Source organism: Mesocricetus auratus, unplaced genomic scaffold, assembly GCF_017639785.1.
Source record: "Mesocricetus auratus isolate SY011 unplaced genomic scaffold, BCM_Maur_2.0 Super-Scaffold_100047, whole genome shotgun sequence".
Lineage (NCBI taxonomy): Eukaryota > Metazoa > Chordata > Mammalia > Rodentia > Cricetidae > Mesocricetus > Mesocricetus auratus.
The window spans coordinates 3560688-3585163 of record NW_024429224.1 but is presented as its reverse complement, the minus strand read 5'-3'; the positions used below and the strand labels follow the sequence as shown (position 1 = coordinate 3585163).

Genomic DNA, 24476 nt, shown 5'->3' with positions numbered 1-24476 from the left:
TAAAAGAAACTTACTTTCAACTGCCAAAAAAGTCTAGATACTTATATATTATATATTTCTCTTTCACACAAGGTGGTGGCCACAACAATAAGCTCACCTCACTTCTATGTGGAACATTCTCCCAGGACAGATGGCCCATGGGCACAGAATATAACTTCTTAGAGCCACTCCCATCAAAGTACCTGACAGTTGTCGAAGTAGTAAGTGAGGCTGTCTTCTACCCTCCCTAAATCCCAGCCACACTTCCTGAAGTGGAAAACCTCTGATGGGAGCTGGAGATAAGAGTGTTCAGCACTGTGTTAACTAGATGAGGTGACCCATCTAGGCCTTGGTACTCTGAAGGCAGGAGGATGAGTTCAAGGTCATCCATAACTTTATTGGGAGCCAAAGTCAGGCAATGGTGTCACACGCCTTTAATTCCAGCACTCAGGAGACAGAGACAGCTGGATCTCTGTGAGTTCAAGGCCAGCTTAGACTAGAGTGAGTTTCAAGACAGGACAGGACAGGACAGGCTCCAAAGCTACACATAGAAATCCTGTCTCAAAAAACAAAACTAAGCAAACAAACTAAAAGCCTATATTGGGAGTTTGTGGCCAGCTTAGGACATGAGACCCTGTCACAAACTAATTTATGCCTTACTCCATACTCTATAAAGTACCTTTACATTGCCATCTTAGTCACTGCTCTGTTGCTATGAAGAGACACAATGACCAAAGCAACTTGTAAAAGAGAAAGCATTTAGTTGGGTGCTCGCTACAGTTCAGAGATTTAAATCCATTATTATGGCAGGGTTCATGGTATTGGAGCAGTAGCTGAGAGCTGCAGGCAGAGACAGAGAGACAGAGACAACCACCACGGTTGTCATATGTTTTGCCCATGAGTCTTCTACTTAGGAGACTTCCTGCATCACCAGCCTAGGAAATACGTACAGTTTCTCCTGCTGCTTTACACTGCTTGCAGTTTAGTCTCATAGGCCAGCATAACTTCTGTATCCTGTAGTGTTGCTAGCATTATACCTCTAATACTTTGCTACACTGTTTTTTGTTGTTGTTGTTTTTGAGACAGAGTTCCTCTGTGTATCCTTGATTGTCTTGGAACTTCTCTATCGACCAGGCTGGCCTCAAACTTACAGAGATCCACTTGTCTCTGTCTCCTGAGTGCTGAATTAAAGGCGTGTGATACCACTGCCTAGCTTTGGTACACTTTTTAATCTTTGGAACTATTTGCTTCTACAGAGCATGGGAGGGGATTTTTTTTTTCTGTACACCTAAAACAGCCCCATTCAAGCATGAAGTGATCACCAGCAAATATCAGTTGAGTTAATGAACAGTGTAGTTTATTTTTATACGAAAACACAAAGTTTGGGCCAGGAGGAGATCAGTGGGTGAAGGTGTGTGCTGATATATATCTTGAATTCAGTCTTCCAGATCCACATTGTGAAAGGAAAGCTGACTCCCAGAAGTTGTCTTCTGACTTCCACACAGGCATACACACACATACATAAGACAGATAAATAAAATAAAACTTTTTAAAAAGCACACAGTTGATAAGAATTCCCTGTAACAAATTAATAGGCCAGCCCAGAGTCCTTGGATCTGTGCCTAAGGGCTGAACAAAATTTGGCAATCATCTCCCTAGGTCCCTGCTGGGATGTGAGATCCACTTTAAGTGAAGCCACATGTTCTAGGAATGTGCAAACTGTGGTTGCCACACTACCTCACCAAGAGGTGTTGTCAGACTTTAGAGTTACTGTGAGCAAGCAAAGGTAACATACAGCTTGAGGGAGGAAGGATTTGTTCTGATCATGATTTCAACTTTAGTACATCCTGCAAGAAAGACTGTGGTAGAGTGCAGTAGTTCACGTGGTATCCAGCAAAGAGGATGCCTGTTTATGTGAAGCTCTCTCCACTTTTCTTTCATTCTGTCTGAATTCCCCAGCCAATGGGATAGTATTGCCCCTATTTATTCTAGATGTGCCTTACCTTTTGTTAATCTTCTCTGAAAAAAAAAATCATCATAGACACACTCAGAGGTGTACTGTACTCAGTCTCCTGGCAGGTCTGTTTCATCACATTGACATTTAATTCCATCACTGTCACTTCCTCCAGAATTTCTGACCAGATTTGACATAAATAGATCTTGAACATAGCTGTGCATTTTTGAACATTCTCATCCTATTTATCAAAAAGAGCTTTTACAACTTTTTCCATATCACAAAAATAAGCACAGAATAAATCTTGGAGTCTTTTTTTGTGTTTATCATTGTTGTGCCCAAGTCTCGAAGACCTTCAGAGACCACCAGGGAGACAGACTTCAGCAAACTGCAAACGAAAGACTTTATTGTTTAATCCTACCGGTGGGGACTCTGATGCAACAGCTACCTGGAGGAAGTGAAGTCCCTTGTCTATTGCCAGAATTTTAAAGGAAAAAAAAATCACAAAATTACATCACTAGGTATGGGTTGGTTCCTAATTGGTTGACATTTGGGGAACAATTAGGGGAATTTCCCAGAGTCAGGGCAACTGGTTTGTTAGTATTTTTGATTGGTTGGCTACAAATGGGAGCATCCATGGTTTCTATGGCTTTGTCTGTTACTTGCAGATAGCCTGTTCTCATTGGTTGTTGTTGGGAGGGAGCATTCTGTGGTTTTTCTGTCTCTTGGAGGTGGTTTGTTGCTAAACACAATGTCTAGATACTTACTGAGCCTAAGAGGAAGGTTGTCTTGTAGTTTTGTTCACAACACAGGAGCCTAGGGGACTGGATTTGTTTTGAAGGCTTTTCCATAACCTTTCCATTTATATAGTTTCTCTCTAGTATGAATAGTAAGAGTTGCATGGGAACTTAAGGCTTTGCCACATTCATACAATTTCTCCCCAATGTGATTTATTAGAAGTGAAGCCTTTGAGTTTAGTTTACCTCTTTCAATCATAAAGGTTACAACTGTTAACACATTGTGTCTTCTGATTTGACTACTGTCTCTGTGAGAACCAAAGGTTCTTTCTTGAGTCCCCGAGTCCATACTTGTGAAACTAGCAACAACTCCTCAAGACGCCCTAAATGTATCATTCACATCTCGTTTAAAAACTTTTTACATGTTTATTTATTTGTGTGGGCGTGTATGAGCTACAGCACTATGTAGAGGTCAGAGTTGGTTCTATTCTTCCACCATGTGGGTCCCTGGGATTGAGCTCAGACCTTGGCAGCAAGATGAGACTATCAAAAAATGTATGTCTCTTCATTCAGAGCTATATTGGTACTAAAGTGTATGCTAGCATTCACTCTTTAGATTGGAGTGGTGACCTTCTGATGACTCTTTAAGCACCAAGAAGCTGAAATTCTGCCTGTGAAATTACAGCTTCCACAGTGCCCATCAGATGGAGAAGGTTTCCTATTTTGTTTTGTTCATTTTATTGTTTGCAGATTCATTTACCTGTGGATCAGGGGACTCCAGAATTTTTTTTTTACCTGCAAAGAATTGGTCCTGTGAGCCTGTTTGTTCTATATTATCCCTGTGAGGCTATCGCATTTTAGCACCTATTTGTAGATGTGAACATTTCAGAACTACAAATGAAGTGCAAAGACCATTAGTTTTCATATCATGCATTTGACCTTCATCAATGCCGGAACAATACTATCAATACCCTCCGGGCCCTACTTTGGTGTTTTCTCATGCGCTTTCATTGGAGAAACAACTGACTATAGTGTTTCATAATGTCTAATGTGTAGGATTTGGAGAGCAACTCAGGCCCCACAAAAGACTAGAACCCATGTCATGTCCAGAGTATTCTTCCTATTGCTTCCGAGTCCAGTTTGTCTGTACCTTACTTTTAATGTGATTTTTGTACATGAGACTGTACTACCTTACATTACGGTACAGCTTTGACCATTACTGAATTGTTTCTTGTTCTAACTTGAAGTCTTTCACACTGTACATTTCTACTCAGCAGACCTAGCACCATTTCTAACTCTTTTCTATTGCTCTATCCCTTGGCCTTCTCCATACTATTTCTTATTTTGTACAGTTCTTTGTTTCTGTGGTTCCCTCAACATTGTGTTATGTTTTCCTTTCCTCGTAGACACCCTTTCTCTGTTTCTCCATATTCTTTTTGACCTCCAGATATAGCTAGGATTTCTTGAAAGCTTGTAATAGTAAAATCTATTATTATTTATTTTTGTTTTTCAAGAAAGAGTTTCTCTGTGTACCAACCCTGGCTGTCCTAGAACTCACTCTGTGGACCAGGCTGGTCTTGAACTCATAGTGAGCAGCCTGCCTTTGCCTCCCAAGTGCTGGGATTAAAGGCGTGCATGAGTGAAATCTATTTTAATGGGAAGGAAAGTTGTGATTCAATTTAGCACAAGCCTAAGTAGAAGTTACTAGAGGATTACTGCAACAGAGCACAGGATATAATGAAACACAGAAGAATTGAGGTGGGAAAGGCCACAGTAACCACGTTAGTGTCCTTGAAGCCATTGGTAGAGCACCTCTGCCTCACTTCATCCCGTCTGTGGTCATTACCACTGCCACATAGGCAAGCATGGTTCTCTAGAACAGCGCCATATGACTTGTCCGTCTCATTAGAAGCTAGCAAACCCTGTCTTCAGTGGATCACGCAATCTCAGACTGTCAGCCCCCAAATTATAACATGGAGTCTTATTATTAATTCTGAATGCTCAGCTGTATCTTATACTTATCCCACTATGTCTTATAACTTAATTTAACTAGTTTCTCTTCATCTGTGTTTGCCTTGGCTTTTTACCTTTCTTTCATTATGTGTGTCCTACTTTCTTGTTTCTTCCATGGCTGACAAGCTGGCTCCTGGCTGATTGGCTCCTCTTTTCTCTTTGCCTACTGCCTATCCCTCCTCTGCCTATCTATTGGCCATTCAACTTTTTATTGAACCAATCAGGTGTCTTAGGCAGGCAGGGTGAAAGAGCAACACATCTTTACATAGCTAAACAAATGCAGTGTAAACAAAAGTAATACATCTTTACAAAGTGAGACAATTATTCTGCAATACAATAAAATGCAACATATTCTTACATAGTGAAACAATTTATTCTGCAACACAAACAAATGCAGCACATAGTTAAACAGATATTCTATTCCAGAAAATTTCCCCCTTTTGTCTAAATAAAAAGGAAATATTTTAACTTTAATATAGTAAGACTCTATACAATAAGAATAATTATCAATAAAAATTATATTTACATTATCCAATCCATTTGTTTTTGGCCATCTCAGAGAAAATACTCATCCTTTTTTGGTCCAAACTTTTCTTTTCTTTTTGATTTTTCGAGACAGGGTTTCTCTGTGGCTTTGGAGGTTGTCCTGGAACTAGCTCTTGTAGACCAGGCTGGTCTTGAACTCACAGAGATCCACCTGCCTCTGCCTCCCAAGTGCTGGGATTAAAGGTGTGTGCCACCACCGCCTGGAGAGTCCAAATTTACCTCCTATCATAACTAAGGAAAACTGCAACTATACCTTTCCAGTCTTCAACTCCATCAAAGACTCCAGAAGGATATAATATTACCTGCACAAACAGGATGTGCAGTGCAAGCCACTTCCAAAACTGGAAAAATAGCAGAGACATCTGGCTGCTTGGACAGTCATCCAAGATTCCTCTGCAACATTCGGGCATCCATCTTCAGCCTACAGGCCTAGAATATCTGTTTTTGTTTTTTTGATTTTCGAGGCAGGGTTTCTCTGTGGCTTTGGAGGTTGTCCTGGAACTAGCTCTTGTAGACCAGGCTGGCCTCGAAATCACAGAGATCCGCCTGCCTCTGCCTCGAGAGTGCTGGGATTAAAGGCGGGCGCCACCAACGCCCGGCTCAGGCCTAGAATATCTGACAGACTTTTCTGTGAAGCAAGAATTTTGAAAGAGTATCCCACTTTGTCTTGACAAAGTTCGGCAGTCACTTGCCTTGTGTCCTGCATGTCCAGTTTGGTTGGTAAATTCTCTGCTGTCAAGGCAAGGACAGATTCTTGCCCAAATGGCTAGCTTTGCCACAGTGAAAGTAAACTCCATATAGAGGTTCTATGATGTCCATTATCCTTTTATGAAGTAGTTTTGTGCTGCCAGAAGCAGACATGTCTTGCTGTCATGAAAAGCCTTAGTTACTAAGCATCTTAAATGCTGTTTTCTGTAGGTTTCTGAAATGTTTGAAAATCATCTATCGAAAACATATCTGTTTAACCTTGAAAACATACCTAATATGTCTACAAGTCTGATTATTATAGATGACTAACTTCCAATCTATATTAATTATACTTTACATTTTAATGAGCTACATAAGCATAGTACCTCAAACAAGAGTAGAAACATGCAAACATTATAAAAAATAACTTTTGAATTTGTATCAATATACCAAAATCCATACCAATGTAAAATATTTGAGACTAATAGTTGTCTTTTTATCCTATATTCCTATATCCCTCCCACAGCACCAAATGATGACAAACATCTGTAACCCACCAAATAACCAAAAAACCACCCATCCTTTTGGGAATGTGGGTGTTGTGTTCCTTAAACTGCTTTCTGTTGTCTGGGGTGATGGCATCTTTAGGGGGTCCCGAGAAAACTGGTTTTAACATTTGTTGCCCAGTCTCAAAACTGTTCCCATGCAGAGGGATCAACATATATGTCACCCATCTTGTAATTTTTCTTGGTTTATTTCATTATGTCTGTAGCCACGATTTTCAGGACGTTTCCCCTGATCAAGCCTGATCTGTATTAACCTTGAAAGAATCTACAGCCCTTTCATTTCCAATGGAAACAAAAGCATAACCTTCCTGCCAATGCGATACATTTTCTGAATTCTGTTGCTTTTTTGTTGTTGTTGTTGTTTTGTTTTTTCAAGGCAGGGTTCCTCTGTGGCTTTGGAGGCTGTCCTGGAACTAGCACTTGTAGACAAGACTGGCCTCGAACTCAGAGTTCATTCATCAGCATTCAAAACATTCGAAGTCAACACAGCAACATACATGATCCAGAGACTCCTTGTGTGTTTCCCATCTTTACCTGTTTTTTTTTTTTTCTTTATGTTACTTTATCCTTTCTCTAAAGGATTTATTTTTTTAAACAATTTATTTTTCCTATGACTGTGTATACCAGTTTTCTTTTCTTACATGCCTACACACATTTTTTTAACACATTGTACCCTGCTAAGATTTCGGGGGGGGGGTCTGGACCTTCTTTACTGTGCACCCGTGAGCCAGATCTTTAGAGTCTGCTCCTCTCGAGTCTGTGAGAGCCAAGCTTATGCCTCGCCTACAGAGGCCTGACTGACAGCCTCATTTAGTTGGGAGATGTGTTTAACTGCTCCAACTCTAGGAAGCTGATGCGCACATTGTGACGGGAATTTTTACTTGGCTGTTGTTTCTACTTCATATGTAGTGCTCACTGTGACCCAGAGCCATGCCTCTCTACCATACGAGTGAGCACAGGGTTACTAGGAAGCCATGTCTTTTTGTTGTTGTTTTGTTTGTTTGTTTGTTTGTTTTGTTTTTTTGGTTTTACAAGACAGGGTTTCTCTGTATTGTTTTGGAGGCTGTCGGTCCAGGTCCAGGCCTCGAACTCACAGAGATCCCCCTGCCTCTGCCTCCAAGTGCTGGGATTAAAGGGGTGGGCCACCACCGCCCGGGTTGTTTTTTCAGTTTTCTCAGGCCCTGAGTAGAAATATATGCTCCATGTTGGGCACCACTGCAATACAAAATCTCATAAACAGAGAATTTCACTGGATTAGCTTGGATAAATATCTTTTTACAGTCTAAGCAGCAGTGGCCGCACTGTCCCTAGTCCAGCTTCCTTATCTGCAGTGTAAAACTAGTGCCTCACAGATAAGCAGTGGCTGTTCTCAAAGGAAGGAAGCTTCATGTGAGCTGTTCAGACAGCTCAGAAGGCATGTGGTACAGAAACTGCAACTCACCATGCTGACAGAAGGACTCTCCGTCCTGACTTGAATCACGGTGGGCTCTCAGCCCACCTCCTCCACTTCATCCACCCCAAACAGCCAACTCCTTAAACTCCCCAGAGCCAGGAAGCTTTTGTCATGTTGTACCCTCTGGCTGAAATGCCCTGCCCTGAGTGTGCCTCTTTCTAAGACTGCTTTGTCCCTGTGGTCCTCTAGGTAACCATCCTTCTCCCCCATTCCATGTCATCACTTCTTTGTCCACTAAAGTGTTGACACAGTGGATATCTTTAAGATGTTTAAAATCTAGAAATACTAATTATTGAGTAGTGAATCAGTGTTTCCTATATAGTTATAACTTCAAAAATATTTGTTTATTGTTATGGTGTATGTGCTCAAGCTATAAATTAATAAAATGTCATTCTATATCCTTTTTAAGAGAAAAATTTTACATTTTTCATCAGATTCAACCAACTTTTTTTTGTAATGCAAGTGAACAAGGAATCCTTAACGTCCTCAATGACAGTCCAAATAGACAAACATCATATTTGCGACCTAAACTCAAATGGTTTCTTCAGCTGGCCCCTGTTTAAAGACCCTAGCACAGAGGGCTCAGGAAAGAATCAGCAACTATGATCTTGATTTTTCTTGCCCGTTTTCATTCCGGATTTTGTAAAAAGGTCACCTTCTCCTTGGAGATTGGTGTAGCTTCAGCCAATTGTAATTCGTGAGTCATTTCACTTTAGGCCTGAGTAGTTAATAGCGTCAGTCAGTTTTTCTTTTTCCTTTTTTTTTTTTTTTATTCATTGATCATTCAGCCCATACATATTTTTTGAGCTGTTTATTGTGGTGCATGCCTGTATCCCCAGTACTCAAGCTTGCAAATTTGGGGCCAGCTTGGGCTGTCTCAAAAACTTTTAAAGTCAACACATATTTATGGATGTAGTGATAATATAACATATAGTGATCAGCTCTATGGTGATTAGCATTCCATGTCCTTAAACATATATCATTTCCTATGTTACAAGCCACCAGTCTTCTTTAGTACTTCATAGAATGCATAAGGACTTGTGAGCTGCTGAGTCCCAGACCCTGGCACTTATTCCTCTGGTCACCACACACCCATATGTGGCCTCTAGAAACCAATTTTCTTGTTTGTGGAGAAGGTGTGACATACAAATGGAGGGAAACTTACTTCTACATGAAAATTTGAGAGTTTCAATTCTGTCACAGCACTTTGAAGCTTTCATTGTAGGTGATGGCGGCATAGGAAACTGGAGTCAGCCCTAAAAGTGTACAGCTGATCTGGAAGCTGGAACCAGTGATCTAGGAAAGCAGACCCCCCCTTTGTTTTAACAGCCTTTGAGCCAGGCACATTCACATTGCTCTGGTGTTAGTACACATTTGGTCAAGCAAGCAGCTGTACTGCCTGTTTCCTAAATCTGGCCATCATCACAGCTTGAATAACAGGTTTTGATAAAAATCAGTTTCCAAATTGTCGTTTGTGTAACCTGAGACCTTGGAATGGGTAAAACGTCCTTCTTGGGGAAGGGGATGTAGTCTAGTAACAGCAAGGCTTAGTAAAAGAATGAAAATAAGAGGTTGTTTTTGTAACAGGTTTTAGCCTGCACTGAACCAAATTATAGTAGAGCATATTGCTAATCTGGGTGCTTATTTATTGGTTGATAGAACAGTATCTAGTTCTTTTTTCACATTTTTTTATTAGTTTTGGAGTTTGTTTCTTTATAAATAAGCAGCACCATGCAGCTGTCTTGACATCCTTATCACATCCCCCATCTTCTCTTCCCTTCCCTTACAAGAGGCAGCTGGTATCACAGGAAGTCTGCCTTTGAAAAGCCATGAGGTTGAAGCACACGTACATCATGACTTGCTATATGACCTTGAGTGAGTCACTTTAGTTTCCTAATCAGTGCAAGTTGCTTTTTGAAGAACATAAAAATAGCGTACATTAAAAAAAAAACCTTTACAATTAACTGATTTTTTTAAGGCACATTTCTGATTTTTAAGTATGCCTGCCTGAATTACATTTTATTCCATATACTGGGTTGTTGATCAATCTTAACTCCTCTTGAAAGCTTTTGTTTCTATGTTTGTCTTCTTTAAGTATGACCAAATCTTTCCTAGTTTAAACATACAGTAAAAACAATCTGCTGGAATATGCTAGATATCAAACTGTTGATGTAGTACTCTGTGGTATATGTTCATGTGGGGCTGTGCACATGTGTGTATGCAAGTGTGTGTCCTTGTGTGTGTGGGTACATGGTGCAGGGGTGGTGAGTGGTGGCAGCATCTTTCTTCATCGCAGTCCATCTTGTTTGAGAGCCCAGGTTTCATTGCTTGGGCTGGCAGAGGGGGCCAGTGAGCTCCCCAGATCCACCAGCCTTCCTTCTGCTTGCAGTCCGGGGGTTCACAGACTTTGGTGTTAGGAATCTAAGCTCAGGGTGTCGTGCCATAAGGCAGGCACTTTATTGACTGAGCCATCTCATAGCCCCTCTATATCTTTACATGGGCTATAATCCATAAGTAGTTTTCTTTCTTTACCAGAAGTTTGCTGTTTGTTTTATGTTGGTGTTGCAAATAAAGCCCACAGCCTCTACTGCTGAGCTATATATTCCTGGCCCATTTTTTGTTTGGCCTTTTGAGATAAGATCTTTCTATGTTGCCCAGACTAGTTTGGAATTTGAAAACTTCCAGCCTCTAACTTCGGGGTGCAGGGATTACAGACATGTACCTTCATTCCTGACTCAGTCACCAGTTTTTTGTTTGTTTGTTTGTTTTATACAGGTTTTCTCTGTATTGTTTTGGAGACTGTCCTGGAACTCGCTCTGTAGACCAGGCTGGCCTTGAACTCACAGAGATCCTCCTGCCTCTGCCTCCTGAGAGCTAGAATTAAAGGCGTGCGCCACCAACGCCCGGCCTCCCAGTAACCAGTTTTTAACTCAAGCGATTCTTGTCCTAATCCCTGAAAAGTTTTCTCTTTTTGATCTTAGAGCCTTCTTTTTTTTCTTACACACTTTTTCATTTAGCAACGTTGTCATCTTTGTGAAGCTCTTTTATCTGCATTTTTCAGTAATGGTGGACATATAAGTACAGTCTTCTAGCTAGCTTCTCCAGCTGCCTCATCATTTTCAGTGTTTCTTTTGATTTGACAGTTCTGTATCTGAGTATTAATGTGTACCTATGGAAACTTTGACTGAGCTCTGGATCTGTTCTTAATTATCTTTAGTAGGAGTTTGAAGAAGCAACATTCAACATTACAGTATTTGTTGTTCACAGTAATTTCCAACTACAGAAAAGTTCTTAAGATTGCTCCTAAGACTATACTAAAGGCTGCATGTATAAAGGTCACATGTAAGATTTTTTCTTTCCCCCAGAAATGTGTGGTTTTGTTATTTACTTAAATTTCCCAAGCTTTCTTTTCATCACCACTCAGCCATTTAGCATGGGTGCTACTATAAGCTGTAAGCTCTTTTCCCTCTCTTGCATGCTGCATATAGCTTTGGGGCTAATGTTTTACTTACTGCTGGTTAACAGTATTTTGCAAACATGGCCGCACATGCTTATAATTGCAGCACTAAGTGTGGAGACAGAAGGATCAAGAGTTCAAAACCAGTGTCAGCTACATGGCATCCTGTATCAAAAAAAAAAAAAAAACAATTTGCAGAGTAAGATTATGGTGAGATCATGACTCTCCCATATTAGGGTAACATAACTTTATTGTATCTCTGGTTAGTTCCCTATTGCTCTTCGTGCTGGTTTTATGGACTTGGTGAATTATGTGGGTACTTTAGAAAGGAGCGTGACTCTTCTCAGTAAACCCAAGTTGAAGAGGGCTGTAAGTACCTCATTGAAGGTGTGACTCTTCGTGGCAGTGGTTCCTTCTAGCTACACACTCTTCTCTACCTTGCTTGTCTTGCTGGTAGCACTTACTCTTCAGAATTTGCCAGTTCCTTTCACAGAGACAGAGCTAGCAAGTGCCAGAGCCTAGTTTTGAACTCAGAGCTCTAAAGTCTTGATCTCATTTGTCCTGCCTCTGTTCTAGAACTTTGTCCCTTCCCTTGTCTCTGCCTATGCTGTGGGCCCTCAAATAGTTTCCCCACCATGACATGTATATCTAGCTGTTCACCAAATCCTAATAATTCTCTACTAAGCTTGAAGTTCAGTAGTTTCCATCATTGTTCCCTTCTTTCTGTTGGGATATGGAGTAAGAGGTAACAATTCTAGTAATCTTTATTTAAATATTTGATCCCACTCCCTATTTCCTTTATGTCATTTAATTTTTTAAATAGCAAATTAGTGATAACTAATGAGGCTTTCATTTTTCTTTTTTAAATTTTTATTTCATGTGCACTCATTTGCCTGCATGTATGTGTGAGGGTTTCAGATCACCCGAAAACAGAGCTACAGCCAGTTATCTGCCACGTGGGTGTTGGGAATTGAACCGAGGTCCTCTGGAAGAGCAGCCAGTGCTCTTAACCACTGAGCCATCTCCAGCCCCAAGGATTTTCATTTTTAATGTTCTTAATTAAACTTTTTTGACACATGATTTCTCTGTGTATCCCTGGCTGTCCTGGAACTCACTCTGTAGACCTGGCTGGCCTCAAACTCACAGAGATCTGCCTGCCTCTGCCTCTCAAGTGTTAGGATTAAAGGTGTGTGCCACCACTGACCAACTTGTATTTGAAATTTTAAAAGTTTATTTGTAAAGTGTGTGGCAGGGTCATGTGCTTGTAGTGGTGAGGAGACAGTATTTGGTAGTTGATTCATCCGTCCACCATGGGTTCTGGAGATTGAACTCAGGCAATCAGACGACTGAGGCATCTTGCTGGCCATGTATTTGAAATCTTTATCCAGTGCCCTCAGCGTTCTTTTTGATACATACCTTGCTTCATCTTAGACTTGTCTCATGTTTCCTTTTGAAATGGCCTCATGATTAGTTTGAATAGTATAACAAAGCTCATCCATCTTGTATGTTTTCTACCCTATACTTGGGACCAGCACATTCACCCAAAGTATTACAGGTCCTGCTTACAGGAGTTATTATTTAAAGTCTGAGCCCTACAAACATAAGTTTCTCTGATAAATTAAAGTATTTTCTTTTCCCAAACAGTTTTTACCCAGTGATGGTTTTGTAGATAATAACCTCATTTGGAGTTTCAGATGCCTGTTCACATTAAGACCTCAACTCTTTCTCAGCTACATCTGCTATGAGCTTTGGTCTTGACTTTAAAGTCAATTTCTTCATACTGTGTTTTAGGAATAATACAGAGGAAGAACACTGAATAGATTAAGAACACAAGCCAGTCATTGGTGGTACACTCCTTTAATCTCAGCAATTGGGAGGAAGAGGCAGGCAGATCTCTTTGAGTTTGAGGCCAGCCTGGTCTACAGAGTGAGTTCCAGGACAGCCAGGGATATACAGAGAAACCTTATCCCAATTAAAAACCAACCAAACAAACAAAGAAACAAAAAGAACACTGTGTGCATTGAGAAAAACAGCTCTTTCCAAAAGACTAACGGTTAGATGAGGTTGGAGAAGGCACTTCAATGACTTGCCAGTTAGTCTGGAGTTGGTATTTTTTATTTACTCAGAGAAGGGCTGGAGGCTTTAGGAACTATGAGCTTTTAACTCCGTTGTTTCCACAGCACTCTAACTTGTACATGTTCAGTTTCTGTTCCAGATGATCGAGCTGAACAAAGAACCTGTCTTATCTGTGGAGATCGTGCTACAGGCTTGCATTATGGGATCATCTCCTGTGAGGGCTGCAAAGGTTTTTTCAAGAGGAGTATTTGCAACAAACGTGTGTATCGGTGCAGTCGTGACAAGAACTGTGTCATGTCCCGGAAACAGAGGAACAGATGCCAGTACTGTCGCCTGCTCAAGTGTCTCCAGATGGGCATGAACAGGAAGGGTGAGTTGGTGCTTAGGGCTACACTCTATGCTGCACTTCATCCATCCCCTCATCTACACCTATTATAATTTTTAGTTATTCTTTCTGTATGCACTATATAGTCCACAAACTATTTCAAGTAATAATGACAGGAATTTAGTTGGAAAGGTATGAAGTAGGACTTGATGTCACGTTGTGTACTAGGAACATGGTAAACACAAGACACTAGGTATATTTAGAAGTTTGTCTAGGTAGGTAAAGAATTTGACATTTATACTTCTCTGGAAGCTATTGACCTAAGGTGACATGAATAAACTGACTATAAGAAGCCTTGAAGGCTTAGGTAGAGGAAGCCAACTATAAAGTTTTAAGAAATGACCAGAAGGGGCCTAGAGAGAGCAGGCACTGCCCTTATGCACATAGGGACCAGTGCAATTCAGAAAAGACATGAGATTCCATGGTGCTTGAGTTGCAGACATTTGTGAACCATCGTGAACAGAACCTAGAATTGAACCCAGATCCTCTGTAAACCAGCCAGTGCTTATAACCACTGAGCCATCTCTCTAACCTTTAATGATTTATTTTAAGGAGTTAGAAATGATGATGAGAAATCAAACTGGAAATAAAAAAATAATAGGTAAAAAAGAGAGATCTTTTGAGAGCTTTACTGATGTGAAGAAAAGTAAGAGAGGCCTGATAAGATGGCCCAACAGCATAAGGTGCGTGGTATCAAGCCTGGTGATCTGCATTCAGTCACTGCAACCCATATACTGGTAGAAGCAAATCAGCTTCTGTCAGTTCGCCTCTGACCTCCACAGGTGTGCTGTGGCTTACACACCCCTCCACACACAAATATAGTAATTTTTGTTTAAAAGGTAAGAGGATTATTGAAGGACATTTAGATGCCTTACAGTTTATTCACAGCACTTAGTGTGCATCTTCTGTTGGATACACACTAATCCTATTGACTCTTATTCCCAGTTTACACATGCAGCATAGGGATGATTATGGGGCCAGTTAATAATTTTGAAGTTACAAGGTGTTATTAAGCAGAGCTGTACCTAATCATAGAGGCAATATACTGTTCCACAAATCTCCTGCTTGACATAGCTATTTGCATATTAGTGTAATGTGTACTCTTCCCGCCAGCCGCCTGGGTCCTGTTGCTGCCTTAACCCCCAAATAACACATAAGATGCTATATTAATTATGAAGCTGCTGGCCATTTGCTTGGTTTCTTATTGGCTAGCTCTGACTTAATTATTAACCCATAACTGCTAACCTGAGTATTTCCAAGTGGTCTTCTGTTACCGGAGAAAAGGGTCTGGACCTCTTACTTCTCTGGTGTCCTGCATCATGGCTGACTGTGCTTTGGTTTCCCAGAATCCTCCTCGACTCCTAGTCCCACCTATTTTGCTTCCCTATTGGCCAACAGTGCTTTATTTAATAAACCAATGAGACAAACATATACACAAAAGGACTTCCCCCATCATATTAGAATATTGTGTATTTGCTGCATGTTAAACAAATGCCATAATAGAGCATTTAAGCATTGCCAAGTTTGTCCCCTGCCTATCTTTGTAGCTTTGCTGGCAGAGCAGGGTCTCAGGGCGGATGTTATGCATGCCACATGTGCTTACTTGCTCTTCTGCCGCTGTCTGTCTGCCCTGATTTGATTTGGCTTTTTACTCCACGTTTCTCATCTTCTTTCATTGCCCAGGACCTGAGAGTGCAATACCTCCAGCTTGCCTGTTAGGGTACCTTCTTGACCACATACGCAGATTCATTATTCTGGTTATTCATTTGGCATGTGGAATTCTGAACATCCACCTAAACTCATGTCTCCTGGGGGCTGGAGACTTGGCTCAGAGCACAGGCTGCTTTTCCAGAGGTTCTGAGTTCAATTCCCAGAAACCACATGATGGCTCACAACCATCTGTAGTGAGATCTGGTGCCCTCTTCTGTCCTGCAGGCATACATGCAGACAGAACACTGTATACATAATAAATAAATCTTTAAAAAAATTTTTTTCTGTTTTTTATTTTTCCAGACAAGGTTTCTTTGTATAGCCCTGGCTATCCTAGAACTAGGTGTATAGACTAGGCTGGCCTAGAATTCACTAGAGATCAATCAACCTGCCTCTGCCTCTAGAGTGTTGGGATTAAAGGCATGCACCACCATCTATGCCTGGAATATCATTTCTCAAAATAACAAACATTGTACAAAAGAGTACTGGAAACTGTCATGGTCATGAAGACAGACTGAAGAGTTGTTACAAATGGAGAAAACAGTAGAAACATGATTTCTAAGTGCAGTATTGAGTTCTGGTTTGGCAGCTTACAACTTTCTAAACTCTGGTCCCAGGGTATCCAGGCCTCAGGGCACCAGGTACACACAGACAGACGTACATGAAGGTAAAACACCCATATGCATAAAGTAAACAATAACAGCAAACCCCCACCTAAGTGTCTTTGGGGGCTGGAAAAATAACTTGGTGGTTAAGAGCATTTGCTGTTTCTGCAGAGGACCTGGATGGCTCCCAGGACCCACAGGATGAATCAACCATCCTTAACTCTGGTTCCTGGGATCTAACACCCTCTCTGACCTTGGGTACCAGTCACACATGTGTACACACATGTAAGTGAAGTAGTCATAAATATTAAATAAGAAGATACTAAGTAAGTTGCTTCAACTTACTGCTTTTTTGAGGAGGAATGAATCAGGTGAACATTCCAGTTAATAAAAAATAAATGCCAAAAGCGATTCTCCAGAGTTGGGCATCCACCTGGATAATAGAGTGCTGTTCTGATGCCTAATAAAACTTAGGCAGAAAAATAAAATATATTTTATTTTAAAATGCAAGTGTTCACTCTCCCACTAAAATGTCTCTCAGTTGAGGTACACCTTTCTGGTAGGATATTTGTCACTGGGACTTGTTGACCATGCCCCATTTTTGTTGAACATCTTGAATGTGTACAGTATATGCATTATATATCCAGTGCCTTGAGAACCCAAATGTATCTGCTGCGTATGAGCACCTTACAGTGATAAAGTGCACTATGAGTTCAGAAAGGCCTGTGTTTAGTCTTGGTTTCACCACTTTTACCCATATTTTCTCTCCTCTCTCTCTCTCTCTCTCTCTCTCTCTCTCTCTCTCTCTCTCTCTCTCTCTCTCTCTCTCTCTCTCTCTCTCTCTGTGTGTGTGTGTGTGTGTGTGTGTGTGTGTGTGTGTCTGTGTTTTGAGACAGGGTCTCACTATGTGACTCTGCCTGGAACTCACTATGCAGTAAACTAGACTAGCCTCAAATGCACATAATCAGCCTGCATCTGCCTTCCTGGTGCTGGGACAGATAAGTTTCCTTTTCGTTTATAACTGTGAGTGTATTTCTGCCTCTTATGTTTCGTTATAGCTATCAGAGAAGATGGCATGCCTGGAGGCCGGAATAAGAGCATTGGGCCAGTGCAGGTGAGTTCTCATCCCCACTCTCTTAGTGTGTTCTGGAAGCCTGATGCTCCAAATGCTCCTGTAGCTGTTCACCTTGAGCTCCTTTTCTGCTATTTTGGCTTTCACTCCTGTGTCTGAATGTTTAAAGTTTAAATCTCTTATGATCCCTCAATCCTTCGTGAGAATTTCACAGGTATTGAATTCAGTTCTGGTTCTAAACCATCCAGAGAATTATTTTTTCCCGTTTGACCAACCACTTAAAGTTATAGGTGTCTTAGCCTTGCAAAAATCAATAGTTCATATTCCTCTTTTCTTCCTCCTTCCCTTCCTCCCTCCCTCCCTCCCTCCCTCCCTTCTTTCTTTCTTTCTTTCTTTCTTTCTTTCTTTCATTTTTCAAGACAGGGTTTCTCTGTGTAACACCTCTTGACTGTCCCAGAACTTGATTTGTATACCAGACTATCCTTTAATTCACAGAGATCTGCGTGCTTCTGTTTCTGCAGAGCTGGGATTAAAGCATGTGCCATCGCCTCCTGGCTATTGTTCATGTTCTTATTATTAGAGTAGGAATACTAGTATTTCCACTCTACTCGTCCCATAAGTATTTACCAAGTTCCTCCTGTGCTAGTCTATACTGTGGCCTGAGTTTAATGAGAGAGACAGATAATAAGTAGACATTGTAGTACACTGAGAGCTATCAGAAAATGTCCAGGGATGCTTCTGTTTTAGAGGTTGGAGACACTTGGGAAAAGGTTCTTTAAGGGGCTTTTGAACTAATCAAGAAGTAGCTGTGTTGAGAAGCTAAGCGTCATCTATCAAAGCTAGACAGAATAAACTGCAATGTCCCAAAGACAGATCCTTAAAATATCACAAGGAGGTAGTTCAATGAAACTGGAGTGCTAGGCACATGTAATAGCATGAAGAAATAAGGCAGAGAGTCCTTGAATTTCGATCAGTTCTTTAAAGAGTAGCCTCAGCTGTCTTTGACCGTGCTTATGGGGCCAACCTACATCTCCTGTTCTTACTAGCAAGCAGAAGGGCCTCCTGCATCTAGAGAACTGAATCTATTTTATGACCCACCCATCAAATTAATCACCAAGTACATGCGGAACCAGGATCAGTTTTACAAATTTTTGCTGTATACCAAGAAGCAATCACTAAACAATTGTAAATTGTAAACTGTCGAATACAGATAATACATTTTAGAAAAGAAATTCTAATTGAAATGGTTTAAAATGAGTATGCAGAAGCCTTGGAAGAGAGTCAGATAATAGTTTGAAGTAGGACAATGACAATACAGATCAGAAGGCAGAAAGAGCCAAGAGAGTGTTCATCAGCAAATTAAAAGGATTTCTCCAGTTAAGTATAAACAAATGAAAGACAAGAACTCAGAGATGTACTGACATAGGAGAGGTTTCCTGCTTTGTGGGTGCGTAACATGTGCTAAATCAGGGTATGTGTATTTGTGTGTAAAACTCCTCTAAGTTTTCTGTATAATCAAGCATTTTTATTCCTGTTATTTATCTCTTGAAAAATAATTTATTTTAGTTCGGACTAAACACAGCGTGGTGTGTGTGTGTGTGTGTGTGTGTGTGTGTGTGTGTGTGTGTGTGTGTGTGTGTGTGTGTGTATAGCAGGTGCTGTCATCCATGTAGGCGCTTGTGGAAGGCAGAAGTTGATACGGGATGTCTTTGTTTGGTTTTGTGCCTTATTTTTTGAGACAAGGTCTTTCACTAAACCTCAAGCTTGCCATTGCTGCTAGACTGGCTGGCCAGAGCCCCACGCACGCATCTGTCTCTTCCCACCCCCAGCACTAAGATTACAGGTGTACACCTGACTTTTATGTGGGTATTGTTAATCTGAGTTCATATCCTCTCACTTGCACAGTGAACACTTTGCTCACTGAGCTCTTTCAGTTTTTAAGTATCTTTAACTATGTGCCTAGTTTTGTTTTGTTTTGCATGACTGCAAACTGTACTTGTTGAATTCACTGTTCTTCCAGATGCTCACTCCTCCTCTCTAATTTCACCAGCTGCTTTGAGGAGTTGGTGGTTTGTTGACTGTATAGTAGCTTGGAGAGCCTGCTTTTTAGTTTTGCTCTTATTGCCTGGGCTTTTGGTATCTTATCCATGAAATCGTTGTCAAGACCAACCTTAAAAGGCTTTTCCTGGGCTGGAGATATGGCTCAGCAACCACATGGTAGCTCACAGCCATCTGTAGTGGGGTCTGATGCCATCTTCTGGCATAAAGGTGTACGTGCAAGATAGAGTATTCATATACAGAAGATCTTTTTTTCAAGATTTTTCTTCTGTTTTCTCGCAGGAATTTTACATTTTCTGGCCTTACATTTAATAAATTTTGAATTGATCCTTGTGTGTAGTATAAAACAAGAAGGGTTTCTTTTTCCTGTATACATGAGACTGCCGTTTGTCTAGCACTGTTCCTTGAAGAGATTATTAATCTTTCCCCACTGTGTAGTCTTGGACCTTTGTTAAGGGTCATAGAAATCTGAGTGTAGTTGTAGGATTCTGTTTTTATTCTATTGAGCTGTATACCATAGTGTTTTGACTGCTACAGCTCTGTGCTATGCTTTAAAACCAGGAAGTGTATAGCTGCAGCCTCACTATTCTTTCTTAAGATTGTCCTGTCTGTTTGGAGTCCTTTTGGTTTCATGCGATTATACCATGGTTTTTAAACCAGTGTTAAGTCTTCTGGTACACAAACACGTTTCTGTATAATTTTTGTTGTTAGTTTTTGGTTTTGTTTTTCAAGGCAGGCTTTCTCTGTATAGGTCTGGCTGTCCTCTGTAGACCAAGCTGGCCTCTTAACTCACAGAGATCCACCTGCCTCTGCCTCCTGAGTAATGGGTTTGAAGGTGAGGTGTATGCCCCCACTTGTGACTGAGTGTTTAATTTCTTTCAGCAATGTTTTATGCTTTTCACTGTGTAAGTTTTTCATCCTCTTAACTTTATTACATTTTTATTCTAAGTGGAATTTTTTTCTTAAGTTTTTCTTGTCAGTCAGGAGGTGGTGGTTTTTCGATTTTAAGCCCAGTGCTCAGGAGGCAGAGGCAGGCCAGTTTTCTGAGTCCCAGAGCAGCCTGGGTTATAGAGAAACCCTGTCTCAAAAACAAACAAGCCGGGCGTTGGCCTTTAATCCCAGCACTCGGGAGGCAGAGGCAGGCGGATCTCTGTGAGTTCGAGGCCAGCCTGGTCTACAAAGTGAGTTCCAGGACAGCCTCCAAAGCTACAGAGAAACCCTGTCTCGAAAAACCAAAAACAAACAAACAAACAAATAAAAATCTCTTTTCAGATTGTTTCTTGATAGCCTATAGCAAGAGAATTCGTTTATGTTGATTGTGTATTTTGCAACTATCGAATTCATGTGTTAGGTGTTTAATTTAAAAAGTGAAGTGCATATGAGAGAAAGATGCCGTGCTCACATAGAGGGATATTTATTAGGGGAAAGAGAATGGGAAAAGGGGGGAGAGATGGGAGGAGGAAACAAGCTTCTTCAGACAGGAGCAGCAGAAAAGAGAGGTAGAGAAGGAGTGTGGTGAGTGGGGGAGACAGAGATAGGCAGAGGAGGGAGGTGAGGGGGGTAGCTGGGCAAGGCCTGCCCTTTAAAAGGGTATGTAGTCAATGTGCACAGAAAGTGCTCTTAGTGGATGCCACTGAGGACATACCCTGTCAGGACCCCAAAGGCAGACTAGTACAGAAGCCTGAATAGCAATGTTGGGTCTAACATATTTTTGTGGGATCCTGAGAGTTTCCTACTTCATGTCCTCTGTGAATACAGATCATTAACATCTTCCTGATTAGATGCCTCAATTTATTTTTCTTATTTAATTGCTTGGGCTGGAATTTTTCAAAACTCTTCTTTAATAAGAATACTGAGGTGAGCACCTTTGTCCTGTTCTTGAATTTAGAGGAAAGTCTTTCAGTTTTCAACATCTGACACTAGCTTTGGGTTTTTCACATCTGACCCTTGTTCATTCTTTTCATATGTAGGTGTAATAGATCATCTGTTGAGGGAAATTCTTAAATATTTTCTCAATTTAAAAAAATCCTCTAGAACAGTGGTTTAAATGACCCTTTCACAGGGGATGCCTAAAAACATGGAAAAACACAAATATTTATATTGCAATTCTTAACAGTAGCAAAATTACAGCTATGAATTAACAACAAATAATTTTTGGTGGGGGTCACCACAACATGAGGAAGTGTATTAAAAGGTTGTAGCATTAGAAAGGTTGAGAACAAATACTCTGATAGTACCTAATGCATTCTTAGTGCCCTGTAAGACTTCTGCTCTGCCAGGGGATGCTCAGGTCCCATAGCTGTAAGCTGTTCCTTTTAGAACTGAAGACACCGCTGGGCGTTGGTGGCGCACGCCTTTAATCCCAGCACTCAGGAGGCAGAGGCAGGTGGATCTCTGTGAGTTCCAGGCCAGCCTGGACTACCAAGCGAGTTCCAGGACAACCTCCAAAGCCACAGCTGTCTCGAAAAACAAAACAAAAAAACAAACAAACAAACAAACAAAAAAAGAACTGAAGACACCAATGCTTAGGGAAGCCATTTAACCTGTTAATATGTTTGAGGGCTTTTCTTGTTGTTTTTGCTTATTTGTTTTTTTCTGTTTTGGGATTTTGTTTGTTTGAGATAGGGTTTTCCTGTATAGCCCTGACTGTCCTGATACTTGCTCTGTAGACCAGGCTGGCTTCTAACTCAGAGATCCACCTGCCTCTCTTCCTAAGTGCTGGGATTAAAGGTGTGCGCCATCACTAATCAGTTTATGTTTGAGTTTTTATACTAAGCATATTATTTTGGTTTTCCACTAATTATGGGTGGTGTGTACGAGTTGTGATCTGTAAGTTATTAATTGTATTTAGCTATTTTTTTCCCAAGACACGATTTCTCTGTATAATAGCCCTGGCTGTCCTAGAACTCACTGAGATCTGCCTGCCTTTGCCTCCTAAGTGCCAGGATTAAAGGCATGCACCACCACCACTCAGATGTGTTTAGCCAATCTTAATAAAAACAAGGAGAGGCGGAATTTCCATTTATTAAGCATCTGTTCTGTGTCTATCAGTGATTGCCCCCTGTCTGGTGGGCCAACAAGGGAAAGCAGTCACAACTCCCAGCTGGAGTAAGCTGCCTTCATGGGTTGGCTCTTTCTATCCAGCCTAAGTTTTCGTTCCATGATGGAGTAATTGTTTTTTAGGTGTATATGACTTAATTTTCAAAAACAATTATTCCATTTCAATGTACATATCAAACAGTTTCAGATTAACTCCTTTGTTTATCTGCTAGCTAAATCCTTCTTGCCATATTCTCACTAACATTCAGTTATTATGCTAGATGGTGGTGGCCCAAGCCTTTAATCCCAACACTCAGAAGGCAGAGGCATCTCTGAGTTCGAGGTCACTCTGGTGTACAGAACGAATTTCAGTAAAAACAGTCAAAATTATTACACAGAGAATACTATATACTGATTAGAGGAAGAGATGGGTAGACAACAAGGTAAGAACTCACTCAACAATATGAAGAGCAATGCGGCATGACTAGAAACTAGTGGTGCTACAACAACAAAACCTGAGCATCCCAACACAGATGAAATAGAAGAAAATGACCTAAACATAACTTTATGAGGATGATTGAGGCCCTTAAAGAGGAAATGAAAATTTCTCTTAAAGAAATGGAGGAAAAGACAAAAAATTGGAAGATATCACTTAAAGAAAACCAAGAAAAAGCAATCAAACAAGTGAAGGAAATGATTTAAGACATGAAATCTGAAATACAGGCAATAAATAAAGAACACACAAACCAAGGGAATTCTGGAAATTGGAAAACTGGATAAACTATCAGGAACCACAAACGCAAGAATAAACAACAGAGATGGAAGAGAGAATTTCAGGCATTGAAGATAAATTGGAGGAAACATTGGTCAAAGAAAAATTTAAATCCAACAATTCCTTAACACAGAACATGCAGGAAATCTGGGACACCATGAAAGACTGAACCTAAGAATAGTAGGAATAGAAGAAGGAGAAGTCCAACTCAAAGGCACAGAAAATATATTCAACAAAATCAAAGAAAACTTTCCCAAGCTAAAGAAGGACATGCCTATGAAAGTATAAGAGGCTTACAGAACACCAAATAGACTGGATCCCCCACCCCCGCAAAAAAGTCTCCTCGACACATAATAATCAAAACAGTAAACATATAGAAAAAAGAAAGAATAGTAAGAGCTGCAAAGGAGAATGGTCAGGTAACATATAAAGGCAGACCTATCAGAATTACACGTGACTTCCCAACGGCAACAATGAAAGTCAGAAGTTTCTGGTCAGATGTTTTGCAGACACTAAGGGACAACAGAAGCCAGTCCAGACTACTTTACTCAGCAAAGCTTTCAATAACCATAGATGGAGAAAACAAAATAGTCCATGATAAAACCAAATTTAAACAATACCTATCCACAAACCTAGCCCTACAGAAAGTACTAGAAGGAAAACACCAACCCAAGGAAATCACCTATGTTCACAAGAACACAGGAAATACATGAGCTTACAGCAGCAAACCCCAAAGAAGGGAATTGATCACACAATGTCATCAACAAAAACAAAAATAACGGGAACTAGCAATCACTAGTTGTTAATATTCATTAATATAAATGTTCTCAATTCACCTATAAAAAGACACGAGCTAACAGATTGGATATGAAAACAGAATTCATCCTCCTGCTGCATACAAGAAACACACCTCAAACTCACCTTATAGTAAAGGGTTGAGAAAAAATTTTCCAATCAAATGGACCTAAGAAACAAGCTGGTGTAGCTATCCCAATATCTAAGAAAATAGACTTTAAACTAAAATCAATCAAAAAAGATGAAGAAGGGAATTTCATATTCATCACAGGAAAAATCCATCAAGAGGAAATCTCAATTCTGAACATCTATGCCCCAAACACAATGGCTCCTGTATTTGTAAAAGAAACATTGCTATAGTTTAACTCACAAATCAAGCCCCACACACTAATAGTGGGAGTCTTCAACAGAAGCTTAACAGAGAAATAGGGGAACTACCAGAGGTTATGACTCAAATGAACTTAATAGGACATCTATAGAGCATCCCACCCAAACACAAAAGAATATACTTTCTTTTCAGAACCTTATGGATGGAACCGTCTCAAAAATCAATCACATACCTCAACAGTTAC

The 24476-nt window shown here is 40.5% G+C and overlaps 1 protein-coding gene and 1 long non-coding RNA gene across 3 annotated transcripts in view; one reads left to right on the top strand and one right to left on the bottom strand.

The window, feature by feature from the left end:
• Nucleotides 1–24476, top strand: part of Nr6a1 (nuclear receptor subfamily 6 group A member 1) — a 172851-nt gene that overhangs the window by 125080 nt on the left and 23295 nt on the right. For both annotated transcript variants that reach the window (XM_040735591.1, XM_040735592.1), the window contains 2 exons: nucleotides 13596–13838; nucleotides 17227–17282. In XM_040735591.1, coding sequence (XP_040591525.1) covers nucleotides 13596–13838; nucleotides 17227–17282 — 299 coding nt within the window. The remainder of the gene's footprint in view (nucleotides 1–13595; nucleotides 13839–17226; nucleotides 17283–24476) is intronic.
• Nucleotides 1315–2434, bottom strand: LOC121136050. Its single transcript, XR_005873161.1, has 2 exons — nucleotides 1983–2434; nucleotides 1315–1473 (listed from the first exon to the last, which is right to left on the bottom strand). It is a non-coding gene; the product is annotated as an uncharacterized LOC121136050 (long non-coding RNA).